Below are 18,897 nucleotides of genomic sequence, written 5' to 3'. Positions count from 1 at the left end.
TATATATATATATATATATATGTATAATGTATAATGTATATATATATATATATATATATAAACATGTATCTGTGTGTGTTTGCATTTGTGACCTACCTCTGTTTGACAACTGAAGCTGGTTTGTTTATGTCTTTGTAACTTAGCAGTTTGACAAAATGGTGCCAAAAGTTTTGACATATCCATATGCACATAGACACATCTGAAGGCACACATATTAAAGGTTTGGGCACCCACCCAATCTTGCCCTCCAAAAAACAACCCCTACACACATAAATTTTGTGAACATATCGCCCCCCCACCTCCCACACACTCTTATTAAGCCACTAATCTTAGGTATTTTGTTGGGTAAAACATGATAAATCCTTTGCTTAATTGTCTCTTGCAACTTTGTTTTATCTTTTTCACAACACCCACAAACCGGATATGACACTTCCTTTCACCTCAAAACAGTGTAGTCACTATTTTTTTCCATACCTGATACTAATGATCTTAATTAATTATCAAGAAAAGAAATATGCCAAGACAGCAAAGGTGAAGTAGAAAAAAAATAATAAAGACATAAATGTATTCTCTTGGAAAATTCCACATATGTAGATGACTGCATGTTGTCTCCTAACTGTAAGCGAAATATAAACTAAGGGAAATAATTCAAGTAATATTAAGTTATTTCCCTTAGAACACAAAACTAGGAATTGCATCGTAATAAATTGAAAAACTATAGCAGTTGTTTCATAAAACATTGAACAACTATGCTACGCGTATATTTGGCGTTAAGTTGGCTTAAATCCAAGGCAAGGCAAACCATCAGTTGAACAACTGGCTGTTAACTACAGACCTAGAATTTCAGACACATTAAGCCTCTGCTTAACTGAACATCATATGTCACATTCCAGCATTCAGTTGTTAATTGTATAGTAACAGGCTGGACATGCAACACTCTCTTTTCATTGCCCAGAATTGAACAGGAATTGAAGCAGTGTAAGGGGTTCAAAGTATAAAGGCACACTTGAAAAAGAGTTTATATTCATCTCTAAAGCTAAGAGTAAAATATCTACAAGTAAAATCTAACCAAATTATATGTACAAAGCTAGAAGACAAATATAGCAACTCACTTTTCAGAATTGTTTTCATTTTAAACTTTATTTTCTATTTTTGTATAACTATTTATCTTTCAGGATTTTATTCTTATTTCCTGCCAGTTACTTACTAGTTTATTGTAGACATCCCATACATCTTTTGTCTGTCTATTGATATTTTTAGACTAGGCACAAGCCAAAAATATCTCTCCCGTAATGTTAAATAATGATGTCTTTATGCCCAATCTCAGACTTTTGGACAGGTTGAAGTATTATTAATGCTTTTTCAAATATACATTAGAATCAACAATAGAATAAATGGTTATAACATGTGATAGTGAGCTAACTTCACATGTCTAGTAAATATTGTTAAATAATAATGATCTAGTTTGACTAGAAACAAAGCAATAATTGTAAGGAGGAAGAATTACATTTGATGTAACCCAAGTATAGTCGTCATCATCATCATCATCAACATCATCATCACCACCATCATCATCATCATCATCATCATCATCATCATCATCACCATCATCATCTTCATTAACATTCACTTTCTGAGAGAATCGAAAAGACAAACAAGGGATCCCCTCCATGAATTTTAGGCAACCCAGCACCTGCAGGACTTTCTAAATGGAATGACTAGTGTGCCCCACCTGATGATGAATCATGTCTCATGCAGCCTATTCCTACTCTACATACTTTGATTGATCAGCTAGAAATGGTAGCCAAATTTTTGTTCAAATCAATGTTTTGAAAAAAGAAAGTCATTGGATAGATATATTATGTTAAGATAAAGAAAAAAAGACAGGATAATCACAATTAGAATACTTCAACCATGGCTAACCCAGAGGAAAAGAAGAAAAATGTCCAGTGTTAGACTTGATAAGCTGCAGTTTGATAAATTGTTATGTTTTGTTCAGCATCTTGAAATCTAACCTCACTATTTCATTGTATTCTTTTCACAAATTTCTTCTGTTATAGGTACATTACATCATCAGCATCTGATCTTTTATACCCAGTACTTAATGACCATTTTCATCTCTTGTCCATACTATTGTGGACATCTTTCAGTTGATACTTTTCAACCTACTTGTGTTCAACTTTTTATGCAAGTTAATCTTGTATGTGTAAATGGATAACATTCAGTTTATTACAGTTCAACCATTGCATTTCTTGCATTTTAAACATGCATCATATATTCCATTTCTTGATATCAACTGAGATAAAAACCCTTTGAACTTATTGTAGCTGCTTTACTATCACTACAACCACAAGCATCCATGTACTAGTTGAATTATCTAAATAATGGAAACTAGCAACTACATCTAGTGAGATACCAATATCATGGGGAGGAATTCCTGGTAGAATTTCAACTAAAAGCTGAGAAATAAAAAATAATTAGGATCCTCGAAAGAATCCTTGAATAGGATTCTTGAACTGCTTAATTATATTAGTTATTTATTCTGTAAATGTTGGAAATTGTGGTGAGAATCAAATTATGATAATGAGTTTTGCTTGACAAGAATGCCCCAATGCAATGGACCTCACACTCTCAACAGCACAAAATATTTTCTATAACATCAGTCAAGAAGGCTACACAATCATTATTACATAGATTCATTTTACCCAGTATAGTTTATGGTTTTTAATACGTTTGATATCCTATTTACAAACAGCATAATGTAATTATATATGGATTTAAAAAATTCTTAATTGAAATTTAGAAAAGCAAACAAAACCCTTGTGATTGCTAGAGACCAATGGTAACTCATCTCTAGGCATAGCAGCACTCCCTATTTTCAATTGATATATATGTACAATATATGTGTTTATTTATCTTGTACAAGATATTTATTACTATGGAGATATTTTCTACCACACTGAAAATTTTGTTTAAGGCTGTCACAAGCTATCACTTTTGGTAACTTTGGATAAATGGGTGGGGGATGATTTCAAGAAATTAACACTTTATCTCACAAAATGAATTAATTTATGCCTGATCTTTGTTTAAAGTAAGGGACAATAATAGATATGTTTTGATTTATTGGGCTTCATCAGTCTAACAAAGTCTGTTTGATCAATTCAAAATAGTTTATATACATAGAAAACTGTATATTGACCAAAAACTATTCATAACTCTTTTATTTGTAAAAATCTATCAGTATTCAGTACCTTGTTCTTTAAATTAATTTCCTATATTTATGCCATTGACCCAACTGAGTTTTTCCCTCAGCTCATGATTATATTATTAATTTTGATATCTTGAAATCACAAAATTCAATGCTCCATAGCAACAACTAATATCATCATCATTGCATAATTGCATTTACCAACACATACACAGCAGACACACTGCTTCCAGCATTTGTTCACCTATTAAATACACATAATCTATTTCAAAATTAAAAAACAAAAACAAAGTCTTTGCTACAACTTTCTTGAGCATAGTAAAATCTGTATGAACCCCAACCTGTACCAACAAATATGCAGAAAACAATAAAAATTCTCACAAGATTTTATCAGTCAAACAATTGCAATGCACATAAGACACCTGAAAAATTTAGGGCCATCATCATAATCCTCAATAATATCCATATTAAAAACTTTGTTAAACTTATTACAGAAATTGTGTATGAGAAAAAGAAACATAAAAACTTTCATACCACAGATATTACAATAAACAACCATTAACAGAAAATGATTATTGATAAAATCATCAAAATACTACAGATATGTAAAGACCTAACCAATCAGAGCTGACCTGAGGCTAAACAAGAACAGCATTAATATGAGATATAATACAGTAGACCTGATACAACTCCTGCATCTTAGATATGAGAAGGAATCAGCACAACTATAGTTTTCAGTTATACCATTGTTATACCGGCACAACTACAACAGTGTTGCTCAGAACATCATCAAAGGAACTAAACTTCATTGTCATGTACAAGTTGACAACAGTTGCTGGAGTAAATTCACTCTAAAAGTTGAGTAGTTGAATACATGATCAAAATGAAGAGAATGACTTTAACAAATCATTTAAAGGAAAAATTAGATACAATATACATAATCAGGGTGAAATTAAAACGAAGTAACTCATTATCACTGTTGCTATAATACTCCTTAATCCTTAACGAATCATCTGAATACCTCAAACATGGCACTGTTTCCAGATGTGATATAATGTAATAAAGAAACCAATAACTAACCATTCCAGGAAGGAGACACACATCACTGAGTGATGAAAATGCACTTAACTGTATACCTACAGCACACCTTGAGGCAATGAATTTTGGATGGAATAATGTTTTAACATTTCTTCTACTGAAAGACTTGTTTTATGCTTTTGCTCTCTCTCTCTCTCTCTCTCACACACACACACACACACACACACACACACACACACACACACACTCGTTTGGAACAGGGTGGGTTAAAAATTCAAATTACAAATTGTTTTGTTGTTGCTTAAATCGTAGCAATGAACCATCCTTGAACTAAACAAAACTATTACTTCTGCATCATCATTCCATTAAATGTGTTTTGGAGGAGAAAACTATTGAAAAACATCAATACATGTCAGAGAGACAAAGAAACGAGGGAGGTACCAGGTGGTCATGAAATGTGCTAGAAACAACAGTTAAATCTCCCTTAAATCACACACCTTTTCATCTGATAATTTGTTTCTGTTTATAATTTGAAAATAATTATAATTATTTTCAAATTATAAGCAGAAACAAATTGTAGATTCAGACTGTCCATATTTTAAAACCGTGATTAAAAAAACAATTTGAAAAAAGACAGAAATTTTAGGATTTAAGGGGAGGAGTTATGAAAATTTTTTTAAATTTCACTATTGTTTTTGAATTACATTTCCTTTTCTGTTTGAAAATAAAGGAAGTGGGGATTGTAATGGTGATCACCAATTTCCAAAAAATTCTTTTTTTTTAACAGACAAGGCTTTCCTGTCGTTTTTAAAGTACATAGGGAAGAAAAAATGGGCTAAAATTGATACTGAGAGTTGAAAAATTTCATATATTTTCAAGATTGTTTTATTTTCTTTGTTACAGAAAAGGCATTTCCCATTGTTTTCAAGTGTGTGGTGTAAAAACAATTCAACAAATTCGGTCCAGATGGGGGTGGGGTGGGTGTAATCATAAATTTAAAAAAATTTTTTTGCAAGTATGTGGTAAAAAAAAAAATTGAACAATCCCTGTCAAAACAGAGGAAATCCAATTTATGTGGGTGTGCTATCCCAAAAGTCCGTCGAGGCATTCTATTGTAAAAATTATTTTTTTCATTGAAAGCTTGCCCCTTCATTTACAAGGGTGTGGTGAAATAAAAATTTGAAAAATCTCCATCAAAACTGAGAAAATCCAACTTTTATAACCCAAATTTTCTAACTAACTATCAGGCTATGGCCCGTCTGAAAGGAAAATGGTCTCTGTTTATCTGAAATGAAATTTACTCTCTGTATTTGTCCTCCATTCAAATCTATTTCTTGTTCATGCTTAATTTTACTCCCCCTACATCCATACCGTATCTTAAACCTTAGACTTCATAATAAATATTTTTTACAGGCATCTCACACAGAAACATCGCATTCTTGAAAACCTTGTCTTAATGTGGAACTTCATTATGCAAAACCCATACAAATTTGGAACATGGACATAAATGATGATGGTGATGGTGATGGTGGTGGTGGTGGCAGTGGCAGTGGTGGTGATTTTTACCTTTGACTTTCAAGTTGCATAACATGGAAGTCTTAACAGCCTTGAATAAGCAAAAGTATTTCAGCCTTAATCATTTTAGCATTGTTTATCTATCACAACTATTTGTAACAAGTTAAGCAATTCTGTAGAGGCGCTCTCACTAAGTTAACATCTTTTAGTTACTCATATGTGCACAAGTTAATATGATATAACTAATGTTGGAAAACAAGAAACTAAAAGTATAGGACAAGTTAGAAGGCCGAAAGATATCCAGTGTTAGAACTTTTGAGAGCTGAATGTTATGCACGAAGTATGAAAAGAAATTCAAGTTTTGCTTGCCTTGGAAGAATCCTGATAATCCAGCTGTTTGACATAATTATAATATCAAGGTCTTTTCACAAGCAAATCTTCTTACTCTATAAACTCTAGTCAGGTATTGCTGACTTCATAATTAATGGTTTCAGTAAATATAACTATATCCATCCTCAACCAACAAAGAAAAGGAATTGTTTAAAATGACACCAATAGTAGCAACAGTGATGACAATAACTTTGAATACCATATGCAAAATGAAGTTGCTAATTCTATGAAATGACACATGGAAAGTGAAATGGTGTCTTACATACATACATGCCACATTTCAATACATGGTAGTAATAGATAAGTAGTTATGAACTGTAGAATATTAGAAGGAAAACAATTTAAACAGATCAGAATAGTTTGGAAAGCAAACTTTCAGAAGAAAGTATGAATGTAAAGAGCTTTTGGAAACATTCAATTGGTCAAACCATCTGTCAAAAAGAAAGCAGTTTAATGAACTGGTCTTTCAATTAACCAAAAGCTGATTAAACTGTAGAACCACAAATAATTCTCTAGCTTGTAATTCCTTTATTCTATTCACCATATTTATTTTTGCCATATGTCTTTGTCTATTTATGTCTATTTATGCCAATTATGTCTTTGTGCAGCACAGATCTCACTTGCGGGCCAATATATCAAATAACATATTCTACCTTTAAATTCAATAATAGAATTGTTCTATGAAACAACAGAAGATATTGGAGTTATTCATAGTATTGGTAATAATGGTTACAAGTGAAATCATTACTTTGCAGCAAAACCTTAATAGCTGTAGACATTGAGAGAATTCATTGCTCTCAGGGGAAAAATCTAGAATAAATGTATATCAATGAAACCTATTTCCAGTATAATAAGGCTTTCTGAATAAATCTAATGTTTTATGAGTCAAACAAAATGTTGAAGGATCATTACAAAGATATTAATATTACTTGATAACTTTATAATGTCAAAACACAAAAGCACAACAGAAATCATTAGTAACATTAACAACTTTAATGACAAGACACATGCTATAGAAAGACATCATCAAAGATCACATCAGAGAAATTAGTAACCAACAAACAAGAACTATAACATCACTAAAGAAAACATTACTGCTTACTAACATTATTTCACCATCTGAATGTTATTATGTACTATTATACTCTTCCAGTCACAAAGCAATCTGAACACAAACTTGAGATTTTCTTTCATACATTGTGAACTTAACAAATTGTTTATGATTCTTAAACTTTTCTAGAATATATTCAAACAGTCAAGCAACTAATATAAATGTAAAATTATTTCAGTAGCTTGCTTCATACTAGTCTAACATCTCTGTCTGATAAAACAAAACATTAAACAGTGGACCATTCTGATTGTTGTTGGCACTCCATCGCTTATGACGTCGAGGGTTCCAGTTGATCCTATCAACAGAACAGCCTGCTCGTGAAATTAACGTGCAAGTGGCTGAGCACTCCACAGACACGTGTACCCTTAACGTAGTTCTCGGGGATATTCAGCATGACACAGTGTGACAAGGCTGACCCTTTGAATTACAGGCACAACAGAAACAGGAAGTTAGAGTGAAAGAAAGTTGTGGTGGAAGAGTACAGCAGGGTTCACCACCATCCCCTGCCAGAGCCTCGTGGAGCTTTAGGTGTTTTCGCTCAATAAACACTCACAACGCCCGGTCTGGGAATCGAAACCGCGATCCTATGACCGCAAGTCTGCTGCCCTAACCACTGGGCCATTGTGCCTCCACACCATTCTGATTATATAATGGATAAAGCTCTTTATAATTACAAATCGTTATTGAAGTCCTCTGAGTTTATTCTTTTGTATCTCGAAAAGTAAGGGTGATAGTCTCACCCCTACTTTTGGAAATACAACACAACTCTTTATATATTGACATTGCTAATTAAGGACCCCAGTTTCACCTTACATCTTAATGCATTACAAATTAGATGTATTTTGGGGTGTATTTGGGGTACTGATTCCATATATACCATTGGTTTTGCTATTTTAGTTCTAGTCTTGGAGATACAACATACCCCTTTTATATATTGATATATCCACAAATATCAATTAGGGACATCAGTTGCACCATAATTTAGACCTACTTTTCAGTAAATTTTTGAGTGGCCCCAATTTTGCCCTGTTAGTTCCAACTGATTAATAATTTATATTTTGATACAAATATAACAACAATATTAATGGTATTAGTACATTACATACTTTTAAATCAAACACTTGCTACTAAATCAATTTATTTCAATACAAAAGTTTAGAGTAAAGGCACTAAACAAAGGTGTCTGTTTTGATGACTTCTGAAGTAAATTCCTTGGACTGAATTCATAAACATTTAATGTGGTCTTGTTATTTTTTTTCTAATTTTCTTTTTCTTTTTAGTCATCAAAAAGTTTCTTGACAACTTCTACTAATTCGGGGTGATAACCACCCTGAATTACTAGGAGACATGCTCTTCAATTTTAACAATCTTGGCTGTAACATGAGTATCAATGTCCATTCTCTCCACATTTAGATTGCTTTCCAGAAAGGTTTTGTGATTTATGCAAAGAACAACGTGAAAGATTTCAATAGAAGAGGGGAATCAGAGACAGGTGTGATGCACACATGATGTTAGATTATTGCTAGAACTTTTAGCAGGACTGTCTTGGTAAATCTCACTCTAGAAAATTCTATCAAACAAACTTGTTATTATTGAACATATGACCATTTTATATATTTTATATACATATATTTTTCAGTTTCAATTACTATAGATTCTAATGCCACAATTAAGTTTTTTATATTTACATTATTTACATTTGACGGATTTTTTTTTTGTGTTCAATTGAAATAAACTAATTTAGTAATATGTGGTTATTTTAATATTACGTAATATATTAATAGCGTTAATAATGTTATTTTTGTTTCAAATAGAGCCTTTTTTGGCAAGATTGATGTGACTTTGGGTTCAACATCCCAAATATATTCCAAAATTGGGCTAAGTTCTTGAGCACCAAAATGTAAGGTGCAACTGTGGTCTCTTCTTTCAGAACATCAACACTCAAAAGGGTATGGTCTACCTCCATAACTAGAGCTGATATCATAAAACTGATGTTATAATTAGGAGTACTGTTGAAACACTGCGGCATCTCAAAGTTCACTCACCTCAATGAATCAGATATCTTATGAACGAACATACATTGTCTGAAAGGCAATGCTATTCTCCATAGACAAAATACAACAGCGATTAGCATATTCATGTTTAAATCTGCTGAAATGCATTAAGAATAAATATGTCCATCATTGTTTTGATTTTTTTTCTCTATGCACATAATAATTTATTGTAGCATATTCACACATATAGACACATGCACATATTCCTACACACGTCAAAACATAGATTATCATAGATTTTTTTCTGTTTTCTAGTGTAATTATTGAGTTTTATTTGTACTATTTTGTTACTATGTTTTATATATATGGAGATCTGGGGTTAGGCTTACAACAGAACTAGTCAAAGATGATTTGATCAGTACAAAACAGTACAAATTTATTGAAAAAAGTGTGCAGTCTGATAAAGAGATTAGTTCTAGAAAGTCAATAATATAACTATTTTGGTAAGTGTGTATTTTGTATTTGCCTTCATTTGATGGAGGAAAGAGTAAAACAATATTGTAAACAATGCTTATGTTTGGAGTTACATAATCTCTGTATTTGCTATGGTCTTGCAGATAATATGTGATCGAAACAGGCTGTGACTATGCATTCTGACAACTATGGGTCTATGGACGTTGTTTTATTGAATTAATGGAAAACTTTTATTTTAAATGATTTGTAGTTTGTGGTGGTTTGTAGCATAAAACCTAAGAACTAACCTGGTGGAATCTATGAATCCATTTTCCATTACAGCAGCTGAATGTTTTCACATATAAGTACTCAGCTCTTTTTTTAAGTGTGAGCAACATAGCTCTATTGTATGTAATGCCTAAAATATTAGTTCATTATTTTGCGAGGATATCACCTTGTTATGAGGGATGTATATGATGGTGTTATTTTATGTTGTTTTGTCTGATGGCTGGGTATGATTATATGATCTCCAGATGTAAAGGCATATGGGTATATTATGTGATAGTTTGTTGTAAATAGGGATGTAATAACATAATTGATTAAAAGAGATGGAATGCTTTCTCCTCCTGGAACATATTTTTAATATCTTTTATTGCAGTATATTTTAGGCTTATATTGTCTAATACAGAAGAAGTGAATGCTAGGATCTATTGGAAGAAGCTTATATTTATATATTTATAGAAGTATGTTAACTAATAATATTTGCATGTAAAAACATAATTCATGCAGCTGTGATAGTTTGTTTTTCATGCTCAATAAAATTAACAAATTTTATTTATTTCATACCAAAATTTGTTTTCACAATTTTTCAATGAGCAAATCTCTGGTTCAGTAATTTCTGATGTCAACAGTAACAAAAAAAGTATCTAACTTGATGCAGAATAAAAATCTCAAGGGATTTAGTTTGTAAGGCTCTGGTTTTTCAGTTTTCTTGCTGATGTCTAAAACTTTTACATGTACACACACATGTATGTATGCGTGTACATTTATAAACATACAATTTTAATCTTGTTGTGAAACTAATAAATTAAATTGTGGATCTTCCCACACTTTCTAGCTACCAGATTCCAGTCACAAAGTATTTATTGATCTGGGGTTCTGATAGAAGACATTTATTGAAGGTGTTGTGCAGTGGGATCAAACTCAGAATACATGATTACAAAGCAAACTTCTTAACTACATATCTATGTCCATATGAAAAACACAATGGATATTCCACTTCTAGAAGGAGTAAAGAATTTCTTATACCCCAACAAATTGCCTTGTACTTGATGTTATAACAAATTCAGTATACTTGGATTACTGCCATCTTACAGAAGCAGTCTGTATAGTTGAATAATGATAATCATATTGTTACTTCAAGTGGCGAAAGAATGTCTCTCCATACAGAAGACAGATGTTTAAAACAGATTTAAGGAAGGTGATATATGAGCATTGAATATAGAAAAACTGCGTTTAAATAGGGAAGTGGAGAGAAATAATTTAACGGGATCAGTTGGAGGTAATCTCAGAAAGGTCGAGAACAATTAAGCTGAGAAAGGCTGAGTATTGAAGACATCAGGCAATATATACAGGGGAGACAATGGCACATTTGCTGACTGGAATCCACCTGCAGAAGAGGAAGACACGGAAGAAATTGTAAGGTCAGATTTCAGGATGTTGGAGCCAAAATGATAGAGGACAAAGATCAGTTGTGATATACAGGACAGCAGATTTGTTTAATCAATACTATCATGGTAAATATGATGCTAAAATGATGACGGTGAATTAATCGTGTGATAAATGTGAGCTGTACTTTTCTCTTTAACTGAACTATGTGGTACAGTAGATCCCACTTTATAAATCCACTGATAATAAATTCACCCGCTTAATGTATCTAAGCGGGTTGGGACGGAAATTCTACACATAAAATCTCTCATATAATAAATCCAAACCATCACTTAATAAATCCATTTGTTGCTGCTTCTTTCTAAAGTGTCAACAAGTGACAGCAATGGAATGAAGTGTTTTTATTTTCGCTCTTAAATATTGATTGGTAGGCTCCAGCAGCCACTGCCAGCCAACCAGCTGTCACATGGTACACTCCATCATCCAAAAACAGATCAATAAATATGTAGTTGCTGCTGGTGGCTGCTGGAGCCTTCCACACAACCCTGTCATTCAAGAGTAAAAGTAGACTCCAGAACACCCCTTGTCAAAATTACATGCCCTTCTCATTCATTGGATGATAGAGTGTGTCACGTGACGGCTAGGTGGTTGTGGCTGCTGGAGCCTACCTGTCAGTATTTAAAGATCAAAATATCATGTCATTTGTTATTTGCGCAGAGAGGCAGACACACACACAAGTGAACCCAAGTTCAAAATTTCCCCAAGACACCTGATGAAGGCTGGAGGGTATATCAGCTGAAACGTTGTGTGAACAACAAACAAGATGAGGACAGATATCCATCAAATATAAATAATGTAAATAGTGTAAATAATGTACATAATTCATCATCTCTTAAATATAGAACCGTATTAATACACACAAGTTATTCAAAATGTTCAAAATGAAAAGAGAGAGGCAGAACAAATCTGTGGCAGAAAAGATTCAATTGTTAGAATGTTACAAAGCTCTTGGGAAAACAACTCAGTGGAAAGCATTACAGAGTTTTGGAATTTCAAGAATTCTGCTCTAGAATTTGCTAAAGAATGAGGATGACCTTTGTGCCAAAGAACATGATGGCTGTTCATGAAAGAGAAAGCCCCAACAGATAAACTGTGCTCTCTACGATTGGTTTCAATTTATTCGCTCAAGAAACATGCCCGTCAATGGCCTGATCCTAATGCACAAAGCCAACACCATTGCTCAAGCTGCTGGACACGATTTTAAGGCATCTGAAGATTGGTTTTACCGTTACAAAAAAGGCATGGAATCTCTTTTATGGTTCTAAAAGGTAAGCTTTGTAGTTCACTAGTTCACATTTTTCTCTTTAGAGAACACAAACTAAACATTTCATACTTTGCAGGTGATGCAGCTAAAGCTGATATCGATGGAGCCCACCAATTTCGTGAGACAACCATGCAGCTTCTGCTAAAATCGTATCAGCCACAGGACATCTACAATGCTGATGAAACTGGGATCTACTTTCATGCATTACAGGGAATACATATGTCAATGAGAGGTGCCAGAAAACTGTGAGGAGCTTTAAGACGTCAAAGGACCATATGACCTTGATGGTGGCCTGCAACATGAATGGAGACAAAGAAGACTTGTTCTTAATCAGAAAGGCTAGTTTAGCCAGATGCTTCAAAAATGATAAAATGCTTCTGATTCAGTACAACTTTTCAACCAATTCTTGGATGATAGAAAAATATCTATGGAAATGCCTCAGATCTTGGGATCGTCATTTGCAGGAATCTAGAAGGCAAGTGGTGGTCCTACTTGATAATTGCTCTTCTCATGTAGTCATCGATGATCTCAAGAATATCACTTTAAAATTTCTTCCTCCCAACACAATGTCAGTGCTGCAGCACGGTGACATGGGGATAATCAAGATCTTGAAAGCTTCCTTCAAACATGAAATGCATGAGATCATTGATGCTATGGAAGACACTAAACGTGATATTTCTTTCCAAGAAGTTGTAAAGCAGATCACTATTTTGGATACCACATACATAGCTTGGAAGCAGGTCTCTAGCCAGATAATCAAACATTGTTGGACCAAAGCTGGTTTTGTTTTGGCTGAAGAATCAAATGAAGTCATAGATGTTAATGAAGATTTGAACCTGTCTTCACCACCTACTGGATTGACCAAAAAGCAACTCGAGAACTGGTTGTCCATAGATGATGGTGCTGTTGTGTGCTCCAGAGATCATCACTGAAGAAGAAAAACTGGATGAGATCATTCATGATATTTGGCAATCTAAGAAGGAAACTGAAGGAGAAGAAGATGGCAATTCCGACATTGATGCTCATGAAAGAGTTCCAGAGCCTCCAACACCAGCTGAAATGAGACACTATCTAAAAGTTTTGATTTCAGTGACATGAATCTTTTTAGAACTCTTACAGAAAAAAATCAATGCGGAGTTGAGAACAAAGTGCCCAGCAAAGCAAACAACACTCAACAAATTTTTCATCCAACGACATTGTTTTTATTTGTGTATTCACATATGTATGTATTTTAATAGATCCACATGTTTAATCAATTGGTAGATTTTGTTCCTTTGGTTAATAAATTCCTCGTTTAATAAATCCAAAATAGGCGGTCCCAAGATGGATTTATAAAGCGGGGTCTACTGTATTAGTCTTGCTTCTACAAAGTACTTTTATAATTCAGATTCCTTCAGCATTTAATTTCTGTAACTTATATCCTTTTCTGCTCAAAAAGGAAAAAGAAAAAAAGAAACCAAATGAGGATTAACAAAGGAGATTTTCCACAGGTGAGGTATGGTGCCTTTTTGATGTTGTTCAATGATTAGAAAGAATTTTCCAAGACTATTAATTAAATGTATAAAATTTCAGAAAAAAAACAAACTGTAAGTGCATATTTAGCAGCTTATTCATGTGCTTTGTTTGACAGCAGTTTATGTACAGATGTTTATAGTCCCTTACAATCAATTCAGAATGAATTAATCCTGTCTGGACAACAAACTCTCAATCTGTTTAAATGATGCCTTCACAAAAATTGTATGCACACTTCACGTGAAAATAATTTACGTAGTATAGCATTAAAGATGATCTTGACATGTGAAACAGAACATCTGTGAATTTTATGTATATTAACAGAGTCCAATCAACTATATACCCCAATGCTATTGATGAGAAACCAAATAACAACACACCTATGCACATCTACAATAATATCCCAAAATTTATGCAAAAAATAAATTGAATAAGCTGTAACAACCATATATACATTCTGTATATCTCTGCATGATTATCAATTTCTCAGTAAGACTGTACATTGAATATTGTATATAAGATGGCAAAGAACACATAGACAAAGGTAAGTTTAGTTAAACCTAATCATTCCTAATGTATTTAAATGGCTATGTGTGACATTTTTAGTAGAGTATGGAGTAGAGTATGGCTGAACAGAGCTATTTAACAAATAAAAAACACAGAGGAAGAGGAAGATACAGAACTGGTTCAGGCATAATTAGTAATTTAGTTTGTAAAACTCCAGTTTATACAGTGGTACATCATACTCAAAGATTATATAAATTATTCTGATGTTTTATTCTCAGAATAATTTAAAATATAAAATATTCATGCAATGTGCTTGCTATGAAGGGTAAAGATGTAAACTAACAAGATTTTACAGCAATGTCACTACAAAAACCACTTAAACAAAGAGAGAAATATATACCTTTGATCTCCCAAATGTTGTCTGTGATTGAAAAAGTAGAAAAATAGAAGTTAAAGCATAATTTATACTTAAAACACAGATATTCAGAAAAAAAAGTAATAATTTTCTTTTTTGCTCTCATACATTTGTAGCTGATCATTTTTGATTGAGTACAAGGTGAACTTTTCACTTTGCACATTATCAATTTTTAACTTGTTACAAATCAAATTTAGCATATGATTGACACTGTTTGTTATTGACACTAGAAGAATGCAAGACAAATTTGATGTAATAAATATTGAGATACAGATCTTATGTACACTCATTAAATAATTCAGTAAACTTTTTTCTAACTTCATTTATTCATTATTATTAAATCAATTCAAATAAATGCAACACATTTTAAAATAATGAAATAAATTTCAGGGATTAAAATATGCCCAAGAAATCAAAATTAAAAATTTGCAAAGAGAAAAATAAGATTGTGCTATGTTTGTTCAATTTATATTAGTAAGAATATTGAAACTAATTGGGAAAGATGCAATGAGAGAGGACACTCTTACCAAATGAAACATATGAGGTCTAATCAATAAGTATCCGGAATGTGGCTATAGTAATGAAGCTAAAGCACACAGAGTGAAGCTGCTTGGCAAAGATTTACCTTGAACTCTGCTGTGCATGTGCACTAAGTTTTAACATTCTAGCCCACTTCCACTGTTTAGAGTAGTGCTTGGAAGGAAGGTGTGTAGTTGCAGAAAGTATATGGAGAAGAGTGTATGAGGGGTTCAGATGTTTCCAAGATGGCTGAAAAAATGTTGATATTGATAAACGTTCTGGGAGATCAGATCTGCAACCAGCAGAACTGAGAAAAACATCGCAGATGTGTGTGCAGCTGTGAGGGGAATCACCATCTGCGAGTAATCAGAGGATGTGCAGATTAGTTATGGTTCAGTCCATTATCACTGAAGATTTCAGTATGAGACATGTGTCTGCCGAGTTTGTGTCAAAACTGCTTTTAGCTGACCAAAAAGACACTTGGGTTTCAGTTGCATAAGATGTGTTTGAGTGTGTCAAGAACGATGAAAATGTTTTGAAACTTTGTGTAAGCCTTTGAGCAGGTATCACCAAGCTTTTGGCAAAATATGATGCTGATTCTCTGCTCAACTTTCTCTGTCATGATCAATGCGGTGATCATACGCTATACACGTCGCTTCCAAGCACTACTGTAAACACTGCTTAAAACTTAGTGCACATGCACAACAGAGTTCAAGGTCAATCTGTGCCAAGCAACTGCACTCTGTGTACTTTAACTTCGTTACTATGGCAACAGTCCGGATACTTATTGATTAGACCATGTATATTCAAACTAGTTATAATAAGTGGACATTTAGTGCACCTATTACAACTATTACAACTACTGACCAAATAGCACCATTGTACATTGAAGTAATCAAGCTTCTGAAAAGAGGGCTGCGTTTGTAATTGTTAATTCTCCTGATCAGTGGGTTGTTTAAAGCAGAGGGTAGAGTGCTTTTTTTTTTTTATTCTGTTACAGTAATATGGTGAAGATTTGCACTGAGACTGCTGCATCTACAGAGATTGCTGGACAATTATAACCATATTATTTCTGGTTGCCCATTTTTAAGCAAGAGATGCAGCTATACATTAGAGCCAGACTTTCATATATTGGGAATTATGCAACATGAGCCAAACAACAACAACAACTGACAAAGAAGCAGTGGCATTAACAGACATACACTAAATACACACAGACACATCCAGCTTTGAAAGCTACAAATATATTGATGCAAGTTTGCTTGTTATATTTCAGTCATAATTTCGCCTTGATCAAGTAAAACTATGATGAAAAGCAAGCAAGCCATGATCATTCCAATCATTTTCATAGACAGATAATCCTAAACAGCACTATCTTTAGTAATTCTTAAGATAGCACAGTATAATTTGAGAGAGATTTGGCTGCTATTTCTAGTAAGCAAGACCACCCTACATTTTGGGGATTTGTAAATGTTATGTTTATCTATAATGCAACTAAGTTAACTTAACAGTTAACAGCTGACAGTTCTTTATTAAATATAGTATCAACATCTTCCCACTAAACAAACCTACTTATATCTCATCAAGCAATAATTGTTGAGACAACTTAAAATCTAAATTTGAAAAATGCTATTCTCTGAATGATTCACTGAGTGACTGGCAGAGTTGGTAGAACATCAGACAGAACATCATGTAATATTCAATTACATCCAACCCAGTTCTATTTTGTCTTTCATTCTGTCACAGTTGATAAAGCAAGGACTGAGGTCTTACTTATTGATAGATCAATCACTGAAACCAGTAAAAGAATATTTCTAAAAGTGAAAACAAATATAACTCTCTAGTGTGAAAATATTATAACGCACTGAGTTCGTCAAAGAATTTTCTCACTTGAAATACTTTTCTTCATTCTATCTGGTTGCGTCTTCTCTAATGAAACATTTCAATGAATTAAAAACGATGTCTGCACTCAACACAAACTTCAGATTCATTAGCATCATAAATGTTCTTCCATTACTTTCCAACTGCTCATATGGATTCATTAAAATCTGAACACTTATACTGTTGACAATTTGATCTCCTCTAAAATGCCTTCATCTATTTCTTCTTCTAACTCTTTTATCTCTACAAAATTCTGACGTTCTGTCATTCAATAAATTCTTCAACAATATAATCACACCTGGTGCAATGATATCCTGGAACTATGAATAAACCATAAATAACATCCAACTTAATATACATGCTTCAAGAGCAAAGTTAATGCATACAGTTTTGCAGGGACATTGTTGAATTATTTTTAAAAAACATTCTTTTTTAATCAACTTATTTTCTAATAACTATAAGGACACAAAGAAGGCCTAACAGGAAGTAACATCCATTGTCTAATGACCTTCAGTTATAACTATTACTTTTGATGCATCATCATCATCATCATCATCATCATCATCATCATCACCATCAACAACAATAACAACAACAACAACAACAACATTTTAACATTCATTTTGACATGCTTGCATAGGTGAAAAGTGTTTTATAATACAATTTTTTTATGGACAGATGCTTTGCCTGTCACCAACCCTTACTTATTTCCAAGTAAGGTAATATGTCCCCATGGTTGGACATGTTTTCACAGAATAATGGAAATGAATGACATTCATTTACAACAATCACAAGATGTCAATGCAAGGAATAACAAACACACACACACACACACACATGCATCCATACAATACACACACACACACACACACACACATGCCCAAGGTGCCATGCAGTGGGACTGAACCTGAAACTATGTGGTTGGGCAGCAAACTTCTTAATCCCATCCATGTATTTCTGATAACATAAACAAAATACAACATACTTTACACCCAGTGATATTTCAATAGAATGCTTCAGCTAGTATAGCCAGGCCAACATTTTGTAGCAGTGGGGCTTATGAAATTTTGCTCATCATAAATCAGATGATTTAACAAGCACTCTATGTAATACAGAAAAACCATTTACTACACCAAAGTAAATCACAAACATTTGATTGAGAAAAAACATGAGTAAATGTGTGTGTGTGGGGGGGGAGTGTGTGTGTGAGAGAGAGAGTGAGAAAGACATAGGGAGTGAGAGAAAGACAGAGAGAGAGAAAGACACAGGGAGAGAGAGAAAGACAAAGAGAGAAAGAGAGAAAGACAGAGAGAGAGAGAGAGAAAGACACAGGGAGAGAGAGAGAAAGACAGAGAGAGAGAC

The 18,897-nt window shown here is 33.3% G+C and overlaps 1 protein-coding gene across 9 annotated transcripts in view; it reads right to left on the bottom strand.

Annotated features, from left to right (window-relative positions):
* LOC106867760 (cAMP-specific 3',5'-cyclic phosphodiesterase 4C) overlaps window positions 1-18,897 on the bottom strand; it is a 704,791-nt gene that overhangs the window by 164,191 nt on the left and 521,703 nt on the right. For 5 of the 9 annotated variants that reach the window (XM_014912735.2, XM_014912734.2, XM_014912731.2 and 2 more), the window contains one exon: window positions 15,121-15,141. The exons of the other annotated variants lie outside the window; for them this stretch is intronic. In XM_014912735.2, the coding sequence (XP_014768221.1) occupies window positions 15,121-15,141 (21 nt within the window). The remainder of the gene's footprint in view (window positions 1-15,120; window positions 15,142-18,897) is intronic. 9 annotated transcript variants of the gene reach the window in all.

This window comes from Octopus bimaculoides, chromosome 18 (genome assembly GCF_001194135.2).
Source record: "Octopus bimaculoides isolate UCB-OBI-ISO-001 chromosome 18, ASM119413v2, whole genome shotgun sequence".
NCBI classification, from domain to species: domain Eukaryota; kingdom Metazoa; phylum Mollusca; class Cephalopoda; order Octopoda; family Octopodidae; genus Octopus; species Octopus bimaculoides.
Note: the sequence above shows the minus strand (reverse complement) of the source record. Positions and strands in the feature narration are given on the sequence as shown.